Source organism: Pelodiscus sinensis, chromosome 5, assembly GCF_052426305.1.
Source record: "Pelodiscus sinensis isolate ZL-2025 chromosome 5, ASM5242630v1, whole genome shotgun sequence".
Classification (NCBI taxonomy): domain Eukaryota; kingdom Metazoa; phylum Chordata; order Testudines; family Trionychidae; genus Pelodiscus; species Pelodiscus sinensis.
Genome location: NC_143056.1, coordinates 70,756,652 through 70,781,806, shown reverse-complemented (window position 1 = coordinate 70,781,806; position 25,155 = coordinate 70,756,652). Strand labels below are relative to the sequence as shown.

At 43.5% G+C, this 25,155-nt stretch overlaps 1 protein-coding gene across 2 annotated transcripts; it reads right to left on the bottom strand.

Moving 5' to 3' along the window:
• Positions 1-1,451: 1,451 nt before the first annotated feature.
• Positions 1,452-21,689, bottom strand: ZFP36L1 (ZFP36 like 1 zinc finger CCCH-type). Of its 2 annotated transcripts, none has more exons than XM_089778528.1 (2): positions 21,657-21,689; positions 1,452-3,969 (listed from the first exon to the last, which is right to left on the bottom strand). In XM_089778528.1, exons 1-2 carry the CDS (start codon positions 21,672-21,674, stop codon positions 3,019-3,021), a joined length of 969 nt encoding a protein of 322 aa, XP_089634654.1. In that variant the 5' UTR covers positions 21,675-21,689; the 3' UTR covers positions 1,452-3,018. The 2 variants fall into 2 exon arrangements, with proteins under 2 accessions (XP_089634654.1, XP_006130342.1); XM_006130280.5 differs by lacking the exon at positions 21,657-21,689 and adding an exon at positions 6,095-6,346.
• Positions 21,690-25,155: the final 3,466 nt, after the last annotated feature.

Genomic DNA, 25,155 nt, shown 5'->3' with positions numbered 1-25,155 from the left:
GCATCACAACCACTTCCTTCAAACATATGTGCTTTGCCCTGTTAACTGATGGACTATGGAATGGTGAGCAGTTTTCAGCTCCATGCTCACACTCTGGAATATGCCAAAGAATCTTTTATCCCTCAAAGCATTTTTTTTAACCAAAACGCCATTTAACATTCAGGAGACATAAGCAACTATCTGCAAAGCACCTTATGCACAAAACCATATTCTTTCAAGCCTGAGTAGTTTTGAGTAACTGAGAATGTGCAAATATAGACAGAAGATTGCTGCAATCTTTCAAGCCTTTTGAAGGACTTTTGTCAAACATTAGTAACAAAGTGGTTGGGCCTGGAACTCCTCCCTGGTGGGGGAATGGCAGCATGTACTGCTTTGAGTTATGTGAAGTTCTGCTGGATAAAATTCCACATGGCTTTTATATGATCCAATGTAACCTCTCTGAGCAGCCACCTCCCATTCCACATTGATCTACTCAATTAGCCCTGTTTGACAAACTGCACTGTAGAAATGAATACTAAGTCCAAAGGGCCTCTAATATCAAAAGTGAAAGTTAAGCATCCAATCTAGTATGTTCTGCAGGTTTTCTGTTGGAGGAAACTTTCTCCTACAGTAAGTCTGGCAAGGTTATCTTCTGAACGGTTTTAAGGTGGGACAAGACAGAGTGTTGATGGTGGTGGGATTCACGTTTCCCCACTCACAACAATTTGGAAAGATGCCAAAAGATTTTCAGATGGGCACAGGAGCCATAAGCAAGATTGAGTTCAAGAGTTACACTGTGAGCATCACTACAGAGGCAAGTATCCCAAGATGACATGCTTTCAGCAGTCCCTGGAAGCGCCTGCAAAATTTTGCCTTTGAAGGAGTAGGTGAGGGTTTGTCTATGTTGCGGGGTGGTATATTCATGAGTATATTCAACTGCTATTAGTTGGTGTTCTTTCCCTTTGTTAAACACATAGTTCCTCTAAAAGAGAAGCTAGAAGTTACAAATGTACAAACCCTGAAATCTCTAAGTAATTAGAATAATTTAATCAGAAAGTTAAGCACACGAGAGCCTAGTTGAAAACACCGCTCATACTCTGCTAGTGCAAGAAAGGTCTATCCCTGGCAGGAGTGAAAGCCAGTCCAGGAGATTCAGATACAAATATCAGAAGAGAAAATTTGTGGGAAAAGCCTGAGTGACTCTGAAAGTTAAGACAAGAGGAAGATCCCAATGTAAACTTGACAAAAATCAAGCAAACCTGGTTGAATAAGCCACTGCATGTGTAGTCTTAGCAGAAACCACGCACCGGTTTGCTTGTTTATATGGAGCAGCGTATTCTCATCTCTGAACAGAGGTAGAGTATCAAAGTTCTCTGTGCAGACTATGGGTTGGGAGGAAGCAGTCACTCAAATGCAGAATATCTTTAAAAACAGCATCTCATTTTTGCAAGAAAAAACAATTTCACTGTCAGTTTCTTGAAAAACTTGGGGTTTATTGATTTAAACTGCAAACAGTCGTTACAAAAGAGTTTTTTTTAAATAAACTTACAGAGGAAAAAAAGCAATGTAGTGAACAGTAACAGGGGAAAAATTACATTCATTGTTTTCTTTGTGCCAGTCCCGTTCACCTAAACAAGGAAAACTCCAAACTTGGAATACAAAAAAGGCAAAGACAAACTGCATTTGGAATGTCTTCAAATAGGCACTTTAAGCCAAAGGCTTTTGTCTCTCTTAAGAAGCTATCAAAAAAGAGGAAGTAAAATGTCTTCTTTCCATACTGTCTTACAACAGAACTTATACACATACATTCTAAAGCCCAGGTGTGTATGACCTTGGGGGGGAGGAGAAGGAGGAAGAGGAAAGGCAAAGAAGTACATTAACTCAATTTGCAGTCCAACACAAAAAAGGGGGACATTCTAAAATAAATAATCCAAACACACTTTTTGCATTTTTTTAAATTAATTTTTCATTTTTTTAAAATAAAATAACCAAAGTGTAACGTTACAAAAATGTCATTGTAGTATAATATATTAAACTGTGGGGGGGGGGGAAAGGAAAAGACACTTCACAATCTTAAGATTAATATGGAAGATCATAATTTAAACATAAAAGAATATATTCTATGGATTCATCATCCCGATAAATATGAACAAAATTAACAAAAAGCATAGGTTTCGGCAATAAATACGTTTTGATAAGTTAAATAAGCTTTTTTATATTGTTGTGCAGTGACAAGCAAAATTTGCTCTCCAATTTCTGAAAAGTTATACAAAATTAAAAACCCAGAAAAAATAATAAAAAGCTTGGCGTGAGTGCTCTAAGATAGATCTAATGTACTCTAGAGCAAAACCATTAAAGCTATGTCTACTGGAACTTGGAATACACGGAACTTGCGTGTGTGGAATGAATTCCATTAGCCCACCCCCTCTATTTTTATTTGTTTGTAAAGATGTCACACATATACATGGGGAACTTTTAGCACCAAAATCAAGTCTTTCATAGTCCATCTGGCTTTTTCCCCCCCAATCACAAGTCCCACTCATGTTACAATCTTTGTCCATTCTCAGCTTTTCTTCCTGCAGACCTGAGCAGATCCAGGCAAGATTAGTCTTTAAAGGGGAAAAGGATTGGATGTTAACAGCTGTCCACATGCCATAGGTCTAGCAGAGACTGGCCAATGGGAAGGTAGGGAAGTAGAAACAATGCATTATTGTGGCCAGTGGAGGGAGCACTTGGTTCTGGATATTTCCCGCACATCTGGAAGTGCACAGAGCTTTAAAGGAGGCTGCTGGTGCCCTCTGCAGCCAGAGAGGTAATACAGTCACAGTGAAAATGTTCAAAGGCACTAATTTTGTAAACGGTTATTGCTTTTTATTGTAATTTGGCACTTAAGGTTTAAGCCAGTGAGTCAGCTACAGGCAAGTGGACAACCTTTATGTTAACACCTAACCCTGATAATTGGGGGGCATTAAGGGGGATGGGGGTATTTCAGCTTAGCATTGTAATAGAGGTGGGAAGAGGGCAAAAGGAAAACCCAGTTTAGTCATCAGAGATGGAGAGTCTGCTGAAGATGGGAAGACGTCTTGAATTATCCAGGATGGGTGAATCTGAGCCACTGTGGCTGCTGCTGGAGCTGCTCAGATAGCCTTCCTGATCAGAGAGGGAGTCCTGAGGACTTGGGGGCGAGTCAAACATATTGGGGGACTCAGACATAGGCCTGAAGAGGAAAGCAGTGGGTGAACCACCACTGGACACCTGCACCCCTAAGCTAGGGGCAAAGAGATTGGCCAGCTCCTGGCTGGAGAAGGTGAAGGGGTTGTTGGTACAATCTGGCAAGGTGGGAGAGCCCAGAAGGTCATCAGCACTCAGGATGGGTGGTGGGGTGACTGAGGTGGGGCTGTCCAGCAGCCCACTGGCAGCAGCGCTGGGGAAGCCAGCAAAGCTGAAACTGTGTTGGAGGCGGGGTCTGTCAGCAATGGTGGGGTCCCGGCCCCCGGCCACAGCACGGCGCTCCTCGGCATTGTGGATGAAGTGACAGCGGGGCCCATAAGGGCAGAAGCCAATGGTGTGGAAAGTGCGACACAGCTCTGTCTTGTACTTAGGATGGCGGGTTAGGCTCCGCAGCTCATGGATGCCGTGGGCAAACTGGCACTTGTCACCATATTTGCAGGCACCGTTCTCCTCGAAGGGGCGGCACAGCTCTGTCTTGTAGCGGCTCGAGTTGATTTGTCCCCCGGGCTGCTTCTGCTGAAGCAGGCGCTCGCCACCTTCGGAGAAGGAGCGGTCCCGAAAACGGCTTTCCCTAGGACCCAGCACAGGGGCCGGCTCCCCCTTGAGGCTGCTTAGGAGCTGGTTCTGGTGAAACTTGGAGTTGGGCAAGGTGACCGAGTGCCTCCTGGGGAAACCCCCGCCAGCTGGGGTGCCCACTGCCTTCCTATCCAACAGACACCCTCCAACACCTGAAGGGCTGTAGTTCAACATCTTGTTACTCTGTGAAGAGAAAGCAAGAAACAGTCACCCAGTCTGCTCCAGCTCTCCCCTGCAGCTCAATCCCAGTTAAACTGACCACATCCATTCCGATCTCAAAGCTAGCCCCACTCTCTCTGCAAAATAGCCCTGCTTCAAATAGCCCACTTCCTAGAACAGCTAATCAGCCTGTTGCCTGGGGCAGTGGGTGCCATGTAAGGACCACAGGTGCCCCACCTACCCACAATGACCCTGCAATACATATAACCTTCCCAGCCTTAGGCAAGAACTTGGGTGCCCCACCTACCCACACCTAGTGCTGTGTCTGCAAGAGCCAAACCCACTACTCTTCTACAAAATGTATACAATCCTCCCCTAGGGCGAAGTAACTGCCCACTCCACTTCACAGCCAAACCCACAGCCACATCTCCACCAGGCTCAGGACCCCTTTCAGGCCCAAGAACCAGTATTTCTTGTCATCTCTTTTTCAAGTTACTCCTCCCTGTCCATAGACCTCTCTAAGTTTGGAGGTTATTGTAGAAAGCTTTTAGAATTGTAGATTTTTCTGCACTACAGAAGAGTGCAGAAACATTATCTTGGACAACCCTATGTATGAGACACAAATTGGTAAATGCATAAGACTTTTTTGAAAGTGTACTAATTACTGATTTAAATTAATCTAATTTCTTGGTCCTCCAGCACAGCAATGGCATTTCATCTGATCCAGGCCAGTCTTCACTCTTAACCACAAGAGGATTCCTTTGCAATTAGCCTTTGGGCTGCAAGGAAAGTCTGGCAGGGATCAGGAACCAGTTACTTCAGCTGCAGACTCAAGTTTTAAATATTAAAACTCCTCTTTTGGGGAGAGAAATTATAGGGGTTTGCTACAGTCGCACTTACTGTGTGAAAAGCAGATTTAACAGTTATTTTTAAAAAGGGGAGGCATAGCCCTTGCTCACACATATTGAATGACAACTCCTACCCCTGTTTTAATAGTAAAGCTTCATTGTCAACTCTTAAGTAAACATACAAAAACTGAGTCAGACAAGAATTTCTATTTGTAAACATTCTATGCCGATCATTTCAAACCATGGGGAAAAAAATCTCAGGAGTAGGAGGAAAAAGTACTTTTCTCCCTCTTTAAATCAGCTCTTATAAACTAAGAAATGTTTAGAAAGAATTTCGCTACACAAAGGATAAATCCATGGGGCTGCAGAGGAGCACGGGGGACAAAGCTGATCTGAAGAGGAGGAAAGAAAGAAAAGTAAAACTGCAAGAGTGCAGCACACTAGCCTGCAAAGGTTATTACAGTAACCGCCTCACCCAGATCCTTTTGCCCTAAAGTAAATGTGCAACTATAGAAGCAGAGCTAGCTTGGGAAAAAAATCATAGCAAACAAGAAGCAGGCACGTTACAGCAGCAGCCTAAAACTTAAGCCATTAAAAGTGGCCGCGCAAAAACCTCAAGAAAAAGCTTCCCAGAGTTCCTTCTACCAACTCCCCCCCGTAACACAGCTCTCCAAAGCCAGGGGTTGCCTTGACACACGCATAAGCACGCGAAAGAGGAAAATCTGCGTTTCTAGTGCGTTTAAAAGTCTCAGTTCCAAAGCCCAGGGAGACGAGAAACGTGCTTCACCAGTTGAACACAGCTACTCGGGTTCCTGGCAGTGGAGGTTTGAAACTATTCAACACACATCAAAGGCAACGGCCTGGAGGTTTTTGGGAGGAGGGCGAAGGAGACGGTGGGGAAGGGAACGCAGCAGTTTGGCCACACGACCGAGTACCTCTGCACAGCTTTCGCAGAGCGGCAGAAGCCGGTTTCCAAAAGCCAGCCAGCCCGAGGAGGCGGTCACGCCCTTGCGCAAGTCCGCCGGGACTGGCTTAGCCCCTGCTAGCAAGAGAGCGGGGGAACAACCCAGCCACGATCAGCCCGGCGGGGCGGGGTGGGGACCAGACTCATTTCAAGCAGCGAGGGCCGTACGAGCGCCGAGGCCACGCGCCCTGCCCGCGGCGAGCGCCAGAAGGGCTGGCGAGCAAAGTGTCGCCCCAGCGCAACTCGCAGCGCAACCCCAGCCCCCGTCGCCCACGCTGGAGGGGCAGGTCTGGGGCAGCGGGGCCGGGCAGCCCCTCCCGCGCACGAGCCCATGTACCTTGCACAGCACTTCGCTCAGGTCGAAGATGGTGGGAGACACCAGAGCCGTGGACATGCTGGGCGATCGCGGGGGGAGGGGGAGCAGGAGGGCGGCAGCGCAGCAGCAGCAGCCGGCGCAAGGGATCGCGGCGCGGTGAGTAAGGCACAGCCTCCAGCCCCGCTCCGGCTCCTTCCCCCCCTGCTCCGCCGCCGCCGCCGCCGCGCCTGGCTCCGGCCCCAGCTCGCTTTCCCCCGCCGCGCCGCCTAAACTCGATTTATAAAGTTTGCGAGCGGCCAGGCCGGCCGGGGCGGAGCTCGCGGCCCATTGACAGGCGGCCGAGGGGGCGGAGGAGGGCGATGATTGACATCCGCACTGACTCACCCCAGGCCCGAGAAAACTTTCGAGAGGAAGGGGGGGGGGGGGGCAAAGCCCGAGCCCGTTCAGTGCCGCGCTCGGGTGCGAGGAGGAAAGTTTTGCAGAGTGCCCCGCCTCCCCCCGCGTGCATGTGCAACTTGGTTGTGATTAGAAGGCGGGGGGGAGGGCGCGCGCTGCTTTGTGAGTGCTGGAATTATGCAATGGGCGGTGACGTCATGCGAATCCGCCGCCCCCCCCCCCCCCCGGCTTGCACTGAGCTTTTGCAAACGGCACGAGGCCTGGAGCTGAGTCTGTGCAGCGCCCCCCCCCACCCCCACCCCCACCCCCACCAGCTCCCCCGCTTCCCTTGCAGCTCGCAGCCCGCCGGAGAGCGGGCAGGGTGCGTGCGCGAGCAGCTGCGTACTTTGTGGTCGGGCCGGGCGAGCAGAAGAACAAAACAAAACTTGATCTTTTCCGAGACTCATCTGCCTGTCTCCCAGCTGTAATTACTGTGAAACTGACGAGGAGGGCAGCCTGCGCTCGGGTCTGTGAAACAGGGAGGAACGTTTGCTTTTTCCGATCGAATCTCTCTGCTCCCTGCTGGACACCAGTTGCATGCTTATGGGTTGGTCCCCTTCCCCCATGAGAACTAGTCTTTTAACCCCAGTAAGCAGGGACCTAGTTTTCAGCGGCTTAGCTTTCCTTCTGACTGAACACATTGGCAGACATCTATTTACGTTGATCTCTGAGAAGGCGATCAGAGAGCAAGCCACAGCACGGACAAAAAACAAGGCCCTTTCAGTTCCCTTGAATTTTGTGTTTGCGCGGGCTGCGCTTTCTTCGTGAGTGCCCGTTGCATTTTGTGCTCCTGTCCCTTCGCCTCTTTGAATGTAATACATGGTTTTTCAGTCCATCCAGGTTTGATTTCACTCCTTTTTTTTTCTTTTGGGGGAGTGAGAGACAAAAGCGGGACCCATTGATTGAACCATGACAGACCGACTTAAAAAAACAACCCATAAACTTCTTTATCTGCTGTTTGCATCAGGCAAGCAACAGGTTTGCAAAAGCTGATCAGTTTCCCCTCTGAAGCTCTGAAATGGAATACTAGACTGAAGTGGAAATATTAAACTGTTGTTTTCTTTCCTATATATTTCCATTTGTCCTTTGTCGCCTCCTCGTCCTTTTTACAGTAAGTTTCACCCATTCCGGACCTCAGATGTTTATTCCACAACATTTTTAACTCCTCGATCTGTTATGAAACAATGTGTGTGTTAAGTGTATTTTCCATTGCAATATAATTAGGTCACCTAATTATAAGCACGTTTCTTTAGAAGGGCAAAATAAGAGTATGATTCTTTTCCTCTCCCTGAACAAATTTTAACAAAAACTTATTTAATCAATGTAAAATAAAAACCCAGAACACTCACAAACTGTTTAGACTTTAATGGTTTAAGCTCTAAGGGCTACAGCTGAACTGGGCATTGTATTCACAAGTAGAAAGCGTTGTTTCCAGTTTGGGCTGGCTTGGATTTGTCTACTTTGATTTAAATTGATTGAATCCATTTTTAACATTGCTGCTGCCTTTGCATTTTTGCAGGCTGACTGTCTTCAAGTTGATTCACATCCCCCACCCTCTTACTCTTACCACTTTTTTCCAATTTTTATTGAAACCTGGCAGGCTCTGGAAAGGAAATAACTCACATCCATATTAATTTAAATCATTAAAATATGTGTTTAGTCCTGAAAGTGGTGTTTGCTAATTTCTCCCTTTGCCCTCCATTCTTTACCCAGTCCCCAAAGGGCACTTTTTAGCAATTTTAAATCATAAAGCTGGGGAGAGGAGTAAAGTTTCTTAGCAAATAATCGATTCCAGATTTTAGTACACAAAGAATTATGTATACTGATATTGATGGAAGGAAGGGGGGAGCGGTTCCTTTATAAGAAGCTTACGTTTCAAGGCTTCTAATGTGGGGCTCCTTAAATGTAAAACTTTTGTTGGGTCAAAACTTTCAGTGCTTCTTCAGGCAACACTGGCCCTACAGTTAGTGGGAGTGAGAATGTTGTCAGAGGAAGGACTGTAGGATTTGGTCCCTTGTTAATCCATCCAGAATGAGATTTGGACTATGAACCCCTCCTTAAAATGCATCTCACTATGGTATTGAATATTCTGCTTCCTCACGTAGCCCCAGACTTCCACAGAGAACTGAAACCCTAACTGCAGAGTCCAGAGTGCGAGCCCACCTCAGAGAGAGCACTTTTAAAACGTAAAACAAATGATCCCTGTTCCTATTTCCTCTTCTGTTTGCTTCAGTCTCAGGAACTGGGCTTTAAGCTTGTCTTCCTGGCTGCTGATCTTTCCCCCCCTCCTTCAATATCCAAGAGCAGCCAAAATAACGAAGTGAGAGCAAACACCCATAGAGTCTGGCCTTTCCAGATTTCTTTTTTTTTTTAATTCTTTATTTGAGGCTAGAACACTAGTTCCTCTAATTTTCCTTCTCTTTCTTCATTCATTTTTGTTTTGTTTTTTGCCAGAAGTGAGAAGCAACCAGCAGAGAGAGCAGCTTGAGCATGTTATTTTCTGCAGTTGTTTACTGGCTCTGTGGATGGTGCTTGTTCCCAGAGCTCTGAGCCTCTCTATAATTAAATCCTTTTTAATTGTTAGGTTGGAAACGTCATTCCAGGGACTTTCCAAGGGTTACCAAGTCCAAATGAGGAAGCCAACACAGATAACTATTTCATGACCACTTTGCCTGGAGCCTGGCTTTATAAGTGAATCTGATTGCCTGTACTGTGTACAGAGCAATACTGATTACTCAAAGGACTCGGGATAAGAGTGGAAGGTGTGCCAGAGTGGGCACTATCCTGAATTCCATGCACACTGAACTCATGCGGGTTTGAATGAGAGTTTGTGTGCACAAGAAATGCAGGATTGGACTCTCTATTATATGCCCCATAACAATCAACTCATCTCAGTGTACATCGATTATATTTAGCATTATTGCGCATATTTTGTGCGTTATATTAAATGACTGCAATATACACGTACTTACTATCGGAATTGTAGCTTTCTGTTTCAAAACGTTTGTGCATGTAGGATCAAATGCTGGTTGCACTGATGTCCAGTAAGAATTTTGAGGGAATCTGGATTTAGACTGTGAGAGCCTGACTTTCAGCCACGAGGTATGCCTGGATTTGTGCACAAGCAAATCCCTCCTTTGAGAATGTGCCTGGATAAATACAAACCAGACTAGCCATATGCACACACAGATTAGGAATTTGTGTGTGCACCTATGCATGCCTCTTTGGAGGCAGAAAAAACAGCGGTGTCCATTCTCAAATATAACATCACCATCACATTTTTGCACTGAGTTTAATTATGGCTTTTGATTTTTAAAAGAGTAAAAGAAACATTTCTAGCCACCACAAACTTGAGTAAACACATGCATGTGCTCATTTGAATGTAATGTGCCCTCTGGAGTTCATGCAGTAGCTCTTCAATGAAGCACACCCTACTTTGCAGCTTGGATGGTGCAAATGGACTTGGGAGCCAGCACTGTCAAATTGGTGGTCTTCTTCCTGTGTAGGCCTCTATTGTAGGCGCTACTTTTGGATTGCCATCACGTGAGCCTTCATCAACAGATTCAGGCATAGGCCAATGGCTTGTCTTCTTACTGATCAAGCTCACCCACTGACACCATTTTAAAAAGAGAGGGAGAGATGAGTGTTAACGAGTCCACATGCACACAGAGGAACATGGAAACTGCCAGTGTGGCTCAGACGTTTGGCCCCTGTAGGCTAGTATCCTATGTCAGGTAGTGGCCGGTACCAGATGCTCCAGAGGAAAGGATGAAAATGCCTGCATTAGGCAGATGTAGGATAATTACTTCCCCACCCCCTCTACTGGTCTTCTAATAATCGCTAATAGTTAAAGTTGGCAATCCAAAGGCTCCACCAGATCTGATAGCCTTGCTCCTGAATTACCTTTATCTTTTCATGGGACGTGATGCCTTCAATGGGAGTTTTATCATTGTCTTCAAGGGGTGTAGCCTTTATTGCCCATGGCTGTTCAGTTCCCATTTTGTGTGCACTTTGTTTCAGATTTCAATGCAGAGAACCAAAGTTTGCAAAGTGGAAATGGATGTACACTGTAATATTGTTTGGGCTAGATGGCAAAGATGCCAGCACAGAGAAATTTAAGCTGATGCCTAATTGGTCTCTTAGCCAATGAACACTTTATTTCAAAATGCTTGTCTCAGATAGGCTCATAAGACCTTCACGTCACAGTGCATTGTTAAAAGAGAGAAGAAAATCACATAAGATGAAATTATGAGTTCTTTACTCAGCTTTTTCTTAGTCCTTACTCTGATTAACTCTCAGTGACTATAATGAGTGGTTAGCTTAAAGAGCAAAATTTAAACCAAATGAAGATTTGGAACATACACAGTCCAAGATTTTCTAGTTCTTACAACTATGGGGATTTGGTTTTTTTCAGAAATATCAAAATTGTCAGAGGAACCTATTCTCAGGTGAGAAAGTTATAAGCCTCTGAAAACAAGGTCTTCCTGTGTAATGAATATGCCTTCCCAACCATAATGCTCTAAAGTACACTGTGTTTAAACAGGCAGAGTCTGCTTGTAAAAGAAGCAATTCAGGGTCTTTCTGATCCCAGTTTCCTGGAGTATGGATCATAATCCTATTTTTGTTGAGTTCAGGGGAGTGGACAAAAGTGCATTTCTTTTAGTCTCATCCACCCCCAGTGTCTTTTTAGACCTTTTCCCCATTCTGTATACCAGTTGTTCAGTAGCCTTTACAAATATTGTGCATGGGTGGATGAGTACAGGGATACCTCTCTGTTTTACCCTTAGGTGTCCTTAAGGTTTGTTTTAAAAAAATCTTTTTATTTTGGTCTTGTGTTCCCTATATGTAACACTTCTGTGCATCCACTGGGAGGTACGAATGTCCCAAGCTGGAAACCTTTGCTTTTAGGTGCATCCTCTGCCAGGCACTGCTGGCTTCTTGGGAAATGCCTAGCCTTCTGGTCAAAAGCAAAAAGGCATACTAGTAGCTGCTGCTCGGTAAGAAAACAAACTCCCAAAGATACAGGAAAGTGCATTGAGGTGGTAGGAAGCGACGGGAGTGCAATTCCTGGCAACTTGGGTGCGTAAACATTTATAAAAGAGAGAGAGAGAGTGTATGTGTATATACTTTGCGGTAGCAGGAAACCCAAGTAGCCAACACCATTATTTTTGCAGGGGTTGGTAGATCCAGTACTGGGCAAATATTAAAAGCTCTTAATCCTCCTGACTTTTCATCTGTAAATAACATTAAAAACATCCAGCATGAGATAAATGACATGACATCTTTGCTAATCATTTCTGGGTTTTAGGATGTCAGTTTGCTGGACACAAGAGGGTCTCATAGTTTATCAATAGCTCAGATACTTAAACTCATTTTGGTTGGGGGAAGTAGGCGATGAGGTAAAATTTGCTCTCTGCAGAAAGGATAAAAAATATTTGGATAACTTGTGACAAACTTGGCACTAGTGGAATTGACAAGATAGTGCTGTGTGGAAAATGCAGAGGTGTCATTTTGGCAGGCTATTGAGTAAGGATGCTGGCTGAACTTAACGGCCATGTTATAATTTCCACTGGAAATACAAATGCCATTAATACATTTCCACATAACAGGACACTGAGCCTATACTTACATTTGCTTTCTGCGATTAATTTTCTTGTGTCTAGTACATTGCCACTGTTAAGTAGCTGTAAAGAAGGCTCCGAACATACTGGAGGGAGGGAAGTGCTGGCACAAACTGCACAGCAATGGAAAAACTGCGGGTGATACAAGAAAAGAGTTAAAATCTGTGTCTGGAACCATCTGTGTAAAGTAAATGTGCTCCAGATGTCATGTTGGCCTTACGTCTCTGCTCTTACTTTTCCACTGTTTGCAGCATACTTGCCTTCTTTTTTTTTTTCTGGCTTTGTGCCTTCTACTACACTGCCCCCTATAGGTCAGGTTCAACATTGTCTTGCCTTCTGCTGTTGCTGTTTACATGGTGGGTGTATAAATCATTCCCATTCAGATTTGATAGCAGTTTACTGCACTTTGCGCTGATGTCTATAACTGCACAAGGCAGAGGGCTGCCGTGAATGCGGTTGTTTGTCTGGAATAGGTCTTGTGTCTTCATTTCATAGCCATCCTCTCCATTCTTCAAAATCCATGTTTTCAAAACAATTCCTCTTTTCTTCTCATTAAGGCCACCCACCCCCCAACCTCATTGCCTGCACTATTGTCTTGTGTCTTATCTTGTATTTGTTCTGTCTTAGCTTAGAGTGTAAACTCTTCAAGGGAGGGAGCATGTCTTATCAGGGTTTGCCAAATGCTAGTAAGTTAACTAGGCCATATAAATGTTTTTAATATTCATCACAACATGGAAAGTAGGCCAGTTTAGTAAAAGAAACAGTGCAACCATATGAAGGTGTGGGAGCAATTTCTGCACTGCAGATTGAGGTTACAGCATTGATAAATGATGGACCTAGAGCCAGCCTAGATAGTCACAGTTAGAGCTCCCACATATGGGGGAAGGGAATCCAGAAATGTGGAGCGGGCATTGTGATTCTTTTGCCACTACCCTCCACCACAGCCACCATAGCTTCTCTATGTCCACGGACCCCCAGATGTCCTATCCACCTTTGCCTTTGGCTGTTGTAGATTGTGTCAGGGGATGGGCCTGGCACATAGCTGGTGCAGGGGTACCCTTTGCCCACTTTGTTAGCTTTGCCTTGTGCTCGCTGGCAAGGATCTGAGCTGAGGTACAGAGCAAAACAACTACATTAAAAAAGGAAAAGCCATTTTAATAGTTTCACTTCAACCCCAGCCTGATTAGAGCTAACTTTGTTTTGTTCAATGCAAAAAAGGCGGCCAAAGGCTCTCAAATAAATTACTTTTATTTTAGATCAGTAGAAACAACAACAATTCAAGAAAGAACGACAGTAAAGTCCCCATGAGGGACCAAGTGGTACCTCCTGCAAATGTGAGCAGAAACTGCTCTCCAAAATGGAGGACTTCACAGAAGATAGGCAGAGAGAGTCCTTTGAAACATAAAGTTTCAGTTCACAGAAAACTCAAATTCCAGACCTCTTTCCAAAATCTCACTCTAGATGTATAAACCCATACGTGCTGTAGTGACAAATGGTTTAAATTTGTATAGAACCTCCCACCCAGAAGGAATATAAAGCATTTCAGTCACTGTATGCCAATTACATTGGTGCAATTCCAACTGTATCTGACAAATTTTGACCTGTACAATTTTCCATGCTTGGTCTTTGCTGGAGGTTGAATGTATTTTTGCCAATGTTAAATATTAGTCCAGAGGGTTTTGTTTGTTTGTTTTTGTTGAAATAACTCTAGTGCCTCCAAGGTTTGGCATAGGATCTTGCTATTTGGCAGGGATGTAGAACTGAGGTAAGGGTGCTGTCTTTTGCTCCCTGCTTGCAAATTCATCCAGATTTGGCTAATGTATAATCCTGTTGGGGAAAATTGCGTATCCATGAACTTAATTCTGTATTGTTCCATAATTTTCTGAACATTCCCACTGCAATGCACATGTTCTAAGCCTCGCCAAGGTGTTTGTATCAGCCAGCAAGCTTTCTTTCCTGCCCATCCCATCAAAATGCCCTTTAGCCTGGGGGAAGGTACACTGGGGAGGGAGCCAAGTTCAAGTCTATCGCTTCTGCTGAACTTCATGCCTGTGAATACTGATGCAATCTTTAAATTCATATTTTTTCCACAGGAGGGAAAGTGTTAATGTAGGCCATTTGGGAATTACTGGAAAGCTCCAGACATGTTTCCAATACACCTCCTACATTAGGAACTGTAGAGGATTGGCTACGCTGACTCTTCTCTGACCATTGGGTGGATACAAGTACTTTCCCTTCCCTTTGTATCACAGAAGTGTTTCAAAGGAAGTAAAATTAGGGCAGACAGCAAAAGAGCCAATTGTAAGTCCCTCATCTGGAATACTGGGCCAGGTGAAGATTTTCTACAAAGCATGTCACTTACTGCTAATTGTGGTGGTGACTTTGTGATGTGAACCTCAGTCACTGGGAGCCTATTTGTTTTCATTAGCAAAGCGTGACAACGAATGCAGGTTAAGTTGAATGCGCAGATCTTCATGAAACTATGGACTGCTCTGTCCAAATGCCTGGGTTGCTTCATTCCCTGTTCCACTAGTGGTCCTGTCAGTTACCGTCCCCCACACCAGAATATGTGCCCTTTGACTCCATTTCCTCTGACCATGACACAGTGCTTGAGATCCCCAAACCATTTCACTCAAGCCGATAAATAACCACCAGATGGTGATACATTGCAGTCACTGGGGATGGGTTTGAACTATCAGCCTGGAAAGACTCCAAATCACATTATTGGACTAAACTAAATATTTATTAAACTCCTAGGAGCAGGGTCCATGTCTTCCCATATGTTTGCACATCACCTAGCCCAATGAAGCCTCAATCCTGGTCAGGGCCTTTGGCCACCGCTGCAGTACAAACCAAAAATTCCATTAGTAATATATTAATCCACAAGCCTTGATGAAACGCAAGTGGGAATTTTAAAAGAATTCATGGGACATTGAGAAATAAGCACTGGTGAATCATGAGAGTCAGGAGAAGCTATTAATGTGTGGGAAAAGACAAATGTGCTAACTATTCCCAAGCATATAATAAAGCACTATGTAATAATTATTGTTATGGTAATGAAGGCTGTGTGACTAGGAGAAAGATGTCTAATAACTGACAAACAATGTGGCGTGATTTGTTTTGATCTGAGATTTAAACAATGGTTACGTATGCAAGACAGTATTACACAGGCCACAGAACACTGGCAGAACACCAACTATGTGCACTACAATTTGGGTTTATATAGGTCATGCCAAAGAAATAATAATTTTCTTTAGCATAATCACTGGTTCATTAGATAGTGGGAATATGATGGAAAGACTCTGGATTTCAGGGAGGCATTTGATACAGTAAACGCGTACATTTAGGCCCAGTCTACACTAGACCTGAAAGGTCAGCTTAAGGTATGCAACTCCAGCTATGTTAATGATGGTAGAGTTGACACATGTTAAATCACAGTCCATGCAGCAGGAGGTCAATGAGCGCAAATGCTCCCATCGGCTTTCCTTACGTCTCGTGAGGAGCAGGAGTACCGGTGCCAAAGGGGTGCTCTCTCAGTTCAAATTAGCAGGTCTTCACTAGACCCACTAAATCGAAACCCAGAAGATTAACTGCAGCAGCATCGATCTTCTGTGTAGTGTAGACATGGCCTTAGAATGGAGCTTTCAGGCCATCCAACATTGACTTAAATTGGTTCCCACATCAGTCAATGGTCAAATTGCCATTGAGAGTCATGGAAAAAGAGCTAAGCTAATATTAGACACTTTTGAGAAATCTGCCATTAAAGTTTAATGATCAATTGTATTACTATAATGCTTTGAATAATCATCTCTGGAATCCCTATAGAACATTTTATAGGTAGATTGGGAAACTGAGCCACAAACAGATTAAGTAACTTGCCCATGACCACACCACAAATCCAGAGCAGAGCCAGAAATGAGTCCACACTTCCAGTGTCTCAATCCCCTGGTGTAATTAGCACTTTACATGCCTTCACTGAACAAGGAAAAGAACCAGGGCTGGCCTTACCATGAGGCGAACTGAGGCGGCTGCCTGAGGTGCTAGATTTTGGGGGGGTGCCACTAGGACCCAGAGTGTAGAAAATTGTGTCTGCTGCTGGTGCATATGTATTCTCTCTGCTCTAGATGCACAGAGATGGTAGAGTTCCATGAGAGGAGTAGAACAGGAAGAAGGCAGAATTGAGACCTTTCAAAGTTTTGGCCCAAGCGAGGGGGTATGGGGGCGTCATTTGAGCTCCCCGCCTCAGGTACCAAAATGTCGTGGGCTGGCCCTGAAAATAACCCAGGCGTCCTGAATCCCATTCCTCTCTAATTACTAGAAAGCTCCATTTCCATTATAAAGAAGTTAGTAAATAACTACTCTTTTAAAACTAGGATTTATTAAAAATTAGTTTCTCTCAAACTCTAGAGCAACTGGGCAATAGACTAGACTTTTGAGGGAAATGGGTGAGGCACCATGATGGCAGATGTTCAAAAGAAAATGTTGTACAACTTGCTCCGAGTTCCCCTGAAATCAAAAAGTCTAAACTCTTAACTCCAGTGGTGCAGGAAGAAGCCCTTTGAGTAGCCTTACAAAATGTCTAGCTCTGATATTGTATATCATATGAAATCTAGAAGGTGCCAATCTTCAAAAAGGAGCTATTGTAGATACCAGAATTTATAGACTCCTAACCTTGACTTTGTTTTGAGAAAAAGAGCTGAGCAAAATCACAGCTGAAGGAAATGAGTAATATTTGGTAACTTTTTGTGAGGCTGAATCATGCTCCTCTAATCAGTTGACTTTTCCAAATTACTAAAATAGCTGATCAAGAAAAAGCAGGCTGCATGTACAGTTTCAAAAGACTTCTTGATAAAGATTTTCCCAAAAGTCTAATAAGGAAACTTGGTATCAAAAGGATACCAAGTGTCCTGTGTCTGAAAAAAGGAATAGAACCATGAATAGAAACAATAGAAAGTTTGTTGTTTATTTCTACATGGAATGAGGTTAATTCAGGTAAAGAGAATGAAAATAGTATTCTGAACAATATTAACATAATTGAAACGGGGCAAGTAAGAAGGCAACAAAATTTGCTGACAATGCTAAATTATTTATTAGAACTGCAAATTAGTTAAAGCTAGTGAGGATTGTGGAATACTAGAAAATCCTAACAAAACTTGGAGATTGGACACCAGGATGCTAGATAAAGTTCAGATGGACAAATGCAAGATAATACATTTTGGAAGAAATCATCTCAGCCATGTGTGCTCTGAATTAGTGGTTAACTTCTCAAGAGAAAGATCTGGTGTCATCATGTTGACAGTGCAATGACACCGTTTATACAAATCACTGAAGGGGTTAGTAAAAGGGATAAGATAGTAAGCCTGAATTAAGAAGGAGCTAAAAATCAATTTGGAAAATATAACAGTGAAAAATAGTGGTAAATAGTTCACTTGTTGTATTTCTCTTCAGTCACTTAATTTCAGAAAGGACATAGTCAAAACAGAGAAGGCCCAGAGAAAGACCACACAGCAGAATAGATGGATAGAGTTGAGTCCAAGATGAATAGAATGGAGAGGGGAGGTACAGAAGTCTAGTACTACTTAGTTTTCAGGGGAGAAGCACTGTGACAGAAGCATCTTAACAAAAAATATAATTACCCTATATACTCAATCATAAGCCACATTTTTTTGGTAAAAAATGACGCAGTAAACAGTAGGGGTTGGCTTATGAATGGGTCATAATGTTTTACCAGTTTGTTTTTAACTTGGGGGTGGGGTTTGGCAAACTTCAGTTAACAGCTCAGCAGGGCAAACCGCTGACGCCCTGGGACGTTTTATGTACCTGGAGTGTCTGCAGGCACGGAGCCCCTCAGCTCCCAGTGGCTGCTGTTGACTGTTCCAGGTCAACAGGAGTGGTAGGAAGTAGTGGTCAGAATGTCCCTTGGCCCGCACTGCTTCCCGCAGTTCCCATTGGTTGGGAACGGTGAACAGAAACCAGTGGTAGCTGAGAGGCTTTGTGCTTGCAGACGCTCCAGGTGAACAAAACGTCCCAACGTGCCAGCAGCTTATGTCGGAAATTTGCAAACTACTGATATAGAGTCAGTTTATGAATAGGTCATTGCGATTTTTAATTTTTTTTTAACTTGGGGTGGGGGTCGGCTTATGAATGAATGGGCTTTATGATCGAGTATATACGGTAATAGTGTCATCCTTTATATTAGTCAACTTTAAACTGTCCAAGGGGAAGATCAAGATTTGGAGGCATTTTCTGAAAAAAAATAGTTGGAGTTAAAGCAGGTGTTCTGGTTAACATTCAGTCTCTTAGAATTGTTCCAGGTGGCATGAGATTTAGTGATTGGATTACAGTAATTGCCACATTCACCTAACACAATTACTGTGCTAACAATGCCTAAGTTGGGTGCTTTCAGTTCTCTACCATCAGCGTTTATTCTGTGCTCATTGCCATTGTATCTGAACTCCACAGAGTCTGAACAGTACTACAGAGAAACAAAATTATTTGCACTGCAGCATGTTGTAAAATGAGACCCCCGTGTGATAAAGAGAAAAATATACATGTAATTTAGTCTGCGCCTATAATCTAAATGCTGCCAGCTTCGCTGTATTTTGTGTGTTCAGTAGGCACAAGCACAAAATAGAAATGCTTTGTGGGGACTAGATTGAAGTGGTGAACGGGGTTTACAGGGACAGCCAACAGCACACTGCCAGGAAGACTGGGATCTGTGATAAATGAATACCCTGCAGCACACATCAGACCCTGTGGTTGGTATACCTCCAGCTCCTATCACCAGTGGATATTAAAACCTTACCTGGAGCAAGTTAATTCACCTAGGCTACATCTAGACTACACATCTCTGTAGACAGAGAGATGTAGCTTAGGCATGTCGAAATTGCTAATGAAGCAGGGATTTAAATATCCCGCGCATGGCCTCCGCTTTTTTTTCGAAACGGAGCTTTTTTGGGAAAAAACAAAAAACAGCAGTCTAGACATGGATCTGTAGAAAATAAACCCCTTTTCGGAAGATCCTGTATTCCTCAAAAAATGAGGTTTACAGGATCTTTCGAAAAAGGGTTTATTTTCTACAGATCCGTGTCTAGACTGGCATTTTTTTTTCCAAAAAAGCTCCGATTTGAAAAAAGGGGCAACCATGTTTATAGTAATGAAGCACGGGATATTTAAATCCCTGCTTCATTAGCAATTTCAACATGCCTTATCTACATCTCTCTGTCGACAGAGAGGTGTATTCTAGACGCAGTCTAGAGTCCTTTATTCCAAAAGGGAGCCTGGCTGGGAAATGGACGTGGCTGCAGAGCTTCTACATTTTCAAGTGGCATTGCAGAAAAATGAGAGAGGATGAAGTCCTCCAACTGCAAAACATGGAAGGGCCAGATACATGAGAGAGCTACCATATATTCCCATGGGAGCATGAAGGAGGCTAGCAAACAAAAGCTAGCATTCAAAAGTTTCAAGTATGATCCACACATGCATGTCACTTAGGAAAAGTACATTTTTTTCTACAAGCTGGCTGGTGAGATGGTTGACTAGCATGTTATAGATTTATGCAATAAAGCCAAGTCATGTGAATTTGATGAGCTAAGAGACAGAATAGAGACTGAATTATCTGTGGACTATAACTGATAAGCAGGTCAAAGCAAAGTCAGACTTAGTGGGAGGAGGGGAAGAACTTTTGCAAGGGTAGCACTTTCTCCTTAGTAGCTGATTATTAGACCATTCTACAGTCTTTGAAGCTGACTCACAGGAGTAGCTCACAGACCTTACATGATACGCCAGACTGAATTTTTCAGTACCAAGATGAGAAACTCTTCCCCTCCCCGCTCCCGACAAAGAAAATCCAGGATCTTGCAGTGGTTCTGGTGATACAGTAGATGGCGTTCTTTCCTCTTGATACTGAGACAGTCTTAACAGGGTGCCAGGGGTTCAGTGCAGCTGGAGAGACAGTCTTTTGGATGGGAAACGACACAGAGGCTCAGACCACTGGCCATTAAAATCTATTCATATTTTTCACAAGAGTAGAAACGTTAGCCCTGGAGTCCTAGCTAAATTTCAGTTTAGGGGCCGTTGCTATCTACTACCAACTAGAGATAGCATTCATCTCCTGCCGTCCTAATCTGTTGGGTGGTTTTATGGGATGCCACTAACCAGCTGCTGTGCTCCAGCTCAGAGAGAGCTGTATATCAACTGATAGGGTATTTCCTCTGTACTATGCCTCTGCTTTGTAAAACTGGGATGAAAGATACTGCGTAAATACAACTTATTTTTATAGGCTGCCTGGTGAAAGCAATTAGCACTACTCCTGCTGCTGCATGGGAGGGAAAGCCCCATGTGAGTCTCAATATTTTCTGGGAGTTGTGATAATGTGAGATTCTCAGTTTTCATTACAAAAATACGTTTTTAGCTTTTGTGTTTGCAGAGGAAAGCTTGAAAATGTAACTCCTGGAGATTCACAAACCAGAAAGCCAATACAGAAAGAATCCAAATGGATTATATTTTAAAATCACTTGATTTTTAAGTCACTTGAGATATTTTGGAGAGAGCAGTTCTATCTCCAGGCCGCCTGTAGATCAAGTCCTTAAATTCATACTTAAATTTCTTTTACTAAGCCAGCATGCCCACTGATTGTCACCAAATGTGCAATTGGTAGACAGGGTTGGACCCTTAGGTGAAGGGAGATGATCATACTGCAGCAGTGATCAGAATGAAGGCTCTTTACAAGTTCCAAGAGGGCATGAACTGTGAGTCAAAGATGAACATCTCATTCACCTTTAGCGCCCTTGATGGCTAAAGTAAACACAAACTCTAGGCGTGGTGGTGATGAACCCTGGTGCTGGGTGCGGAATTGATTTTTTGGTTTGCTGGCAGTTCTGTGCTGCGTGTGTGTGTGAAGGAAGCTTCGTGTGGGTAAATGCTATGTTGAAAAGTTGGGAGGAAAATCCTTCTGTGTTGAACGAGATATGTTGTTTCCATCTGGGGCATTTTAAACCATTTTTAAAAATAAAAGGAAATGATAGGCTAGATTCACAAAAGCAAGGAGCCGGAAAAGGCAATGCTGCCCCTTTTAGGCCAACAGCCCCATGGTTAGAGCAGTCGGTGGGGATGTGAGAGATCCAGGTTCATACACCTAGCTACTGCCTTTTCTGGGGCATCTCAGTCTCTCCTGGTGAAGCTGTTCCATTTTGTATATGTAATTCAATATTCAGCCTGGGTCTCTGCCTGGGGTAATGGTATAAGGAGGGGCATCTCCACAACCTTCTTCTCTTCTTGTGCCTCAGCATTGTGAATGCCACCTAAAGCCCCTTGTGACTCTAGCCCAGCAAATCAAACCATTACCAAACATTTTGTTTCAACCAGAGGTGCCAACTTCCCTTCTAGCCAGGGGCTGCTCAGCCCCCACCCTCTTTGCCCAGGCCTCTTCCCCCACTCCACCCCTTCCCCTAAGTCCCACTCCATTTCTTCCTACCCTTGTCCTGTCCCATTCCACTCCTCCTCCCAAACCCCTGACCTTGACCCACCTCCTCTTCTGAGCACATCCTGTCCCTGCTCCTCTCCCTTCCTCCTGGAGCATCCTGAACATCATGAAACAGCTGTTCCTGGTGGGCAGGCAATGCTGGGAGGAAGATGGAGGAGTTGGTTAGCAGAGCGGCTGGCAAATGAAAGGTGCTGGGAGGAGGGGATTGGCTGCCCGTAAGTGCTGAGCACCCCCTAATTTTTCGCTGTGCTTTCTCCAGCCCCGGATCTCCTAGAGTCGGTGCCTGTGGTTTCAACATTTCTAAAAAAATTTTTTTTAACCAAAACAGTTTGCTCAAATTCACAAAATGTTTCAGTTGACCTGAATCTGCATGTTTTGGTGAAAAAGTTTGTCAGAAGACATCATCCAGTGGCAGTGATGAATGTGTCCATTGCAGCTGGTCCCAAAAGAATATTGCCTCGTTATTAGTGCCATTCAAATGGCTGACGAACAGACGTTTGTCACAAAGGATGGATGGATGGATAGCAGAGCCGTCATACGTCAAATTGTTAAGATGAGTAAACCTGCCACTAAAGGAAAAAGTGCTACGGGCCCCTATCTTGTCATAGTCAAAATAATCATAATCAACCAGCAAAGCAACAGAAACTGAAAAGCAAAAAGAAAGATCTGTTCTGGTCAATACACAAGCCAAGCTGCAGCTATGCCCTCTGACCTCAGGTTGGTCACAGGGTGGTAATAACACTATGGAACAGTAATGAGGTTATAACTGACTGACATGCTTCAGCTGTATAAAATTATCATCGATTTTCATTTGTGGAGCTCTTCTTTTCTCTTTGGTTGGCTCATACCAAGGTGATTGAGTTCTGTGGGATGAGTGTCTATGTGTATGTATGAAGGGACATGTCTATACTAGGGAGTAATTTCAAAGTAACTCCCCTTCTTTCGAAATAACAAGGCAAGCGTCCACACTACCAAGCCCATTATTTCAAAATAATGGGCTTGTTATTTTGAAAGAATAACTCCTGCTTATGAAGAGGAATAGTGCTATTTCAAAATTGTTATTTTGGGAGTTATTTCAAAATAACTTATTTCAAAATAGCTCCTAGTGTAGACATGCCCAGAGTGTGAGTGAGCGATTACACAAGGAGTGGTGTGTGTGTATATGTGTGAAAGATTGTACAAGGGGGCATGCAGGGGGGAAGAGAAACCATTACTCTCTAAACATTGTGGTCTTGGAAGAGTGGGGCAAGCTAGATTTTTTCTTGGTATTGTATAGTTAGTAGCATGTGGCTCAGTAAAGAGTTAAAATGGTAAAGAAGATTCTAGAGAGACTCCTTTTAGCTATAAACAGAATGATCAACATACACAGGATGTGGTGAGCAGCTAAAGCCATCCAATTATTAACTTCACTTTTATTTCGAGGGGATTCACTTCTCTGTTCTGTTTCCCATTGAGGATGTGAAACCCAAACTCTCAGTGCCATGTTTAAATTGTTTGGTCACAGCTCATTTATTCTTCTCTTAAAAAGAATAAAGAGATGTTGCTTTCCCTTTAATGGGGAGAGCATCAATATATCAGGTAATTTAGTCTTAAATCTTCTCTGTTTCTTTCCTGAGGAATTTTCTCAAGTACTTTCATTTACAACTCATAACTTTGAAGTACGTATTTTCAGGAACACACACAGCTGGTGTAGTCTGCACAGTGAAATGATATTAAAGACTATGAGTGAAAACCCATCCCCACTGAAGTTGATGAAACTTCCTAATGGATTCTACATTGAGATCCTACCTCCCATTCAGACTGCTCAAAGTGCTTTGAAAACATTAATTGATCTTCCCAAACCTCTCTGTAAGGTAAGTTAATACTATTATCCCCATTTTATAGATGGAAAAACTGAGATACAGAGAGGTTAAGTGACTGCCCAAGGTCGCTCAGCATATAAGTGGCAGAGCCAGGCAATAATGTAGGCTCTTGGCTTCCAATCTCCTGGTCTTACCATTAGTCCACATTCCCTCCCAAAATATGAAAATTGTGCTAACCCCGTTATTGCTGCCTGCTTGTCCTGTGGAGCAATAATCATAATGTAATGGTATGCATGTGTTAACACCTTGACATCACAATGTTGTGCTAATGCAAGGTGTCAATGTCATGGTAACAGTGTCATCAGGTCAGGAGACATTGTTATGGTATCATGCTGTCACAATGTCTAAATAAATTCAGGATTCTCCCAATACCATGCAAGATGCAGGACTGAAGCCTTAAAAATCAATAATGATGCACCTCAAGCCATGCCAACTTTGACCAAGACACAATTTGCTTAATTTTAGCTGCGGGTGGCTAATTAAAAAACTTCTCATTTTCCCCCCTCTACCTTTCTATAGTCCCCATTTCAGACCTGAATTGACTTCTGTCCTACACAATTCTAACTCAAATGATTGAGATCAGAAATTAGGGTATGAGAGATGTTTCTATCTTCTAGGGAATTCACTCTAAAGAACACAGTCAAACTGAAAAATTGTGACTTACATTTTCAAAAGGGCCTAGTGATTTTGGAATCTCATCTCTTTCTGAAAATCAGGAGCTATTAAGGAGATTCAAGTTAAACACCCAAGACTAGATCACTTAAATTACTAGTCACTCCGGATTACTTAGGTCCATATGTTTTTTAGTAATAGAATCATAGAGTCATAGAATTAGAATTCTAGGGTTGGAAGAGACCTCAGGAGGTTATCGAGTCCAGCCCCCTGCCCAAAGCAGGACCAACCCTAACTACATCATCCCAGACAGGGCTTTGTCAAGCTGGGACTTAAAAATCTCTAGGGATGGAGTTTCTACCACCTCCCTAGGTAACCCATTCCAGTGCTTCACCACCCTCCTAATGAAATAGTTTTTCCTAATATCCAACCTAGACTTCTCCCACTGTAACTTCAGAGCATTGCTGCTTGTTCTGTCATCTGTCACCACTGAGAACAGCCTCTCTCCATCCTCTTTAGAATCTCCCTTCACATAGTTCAAGGCTGCTGTCAAATCCCCCCTCACTCTTCTCTTCTGCAGACTAAATAAGCCCAAATCCCTCAGCCTCTCCTCATAGGTCATGTGCTTCAGCCCCCTAATCATGTTGGTTGCCCTCCACTGGACTCTCTCCAATGCGTCCACATCCTTTCTATAGTGGTGGGCCCACAACTGGTCACAATACTCCAGATGTGGCCTCAACATTTCACTGTGCAGACTCCATCAAATTCCTCAGCTACATGTGTTCCTGAAAATACATACTTCAAAGTTAATAGTCCTTTACTTGTATTAGCATTATCCCACCCCAGTATAGAGCTAAGACATAAAAACACTTGTATCCACCTAATTTGATTTTCACGCTGTTCACATTGTTCAATATTTCTGTCATCTTGAACTCATTGTAGACTAGTCAAATTAGTCAGTTTCACTGAGTGAATGTGGCCAGTCTCAATGTGTAGTTCTCATGCATTAAAAGGATACCATTGTATTAAGGTTGATAACAGATGACCCAATACAACTTTCTACACGTC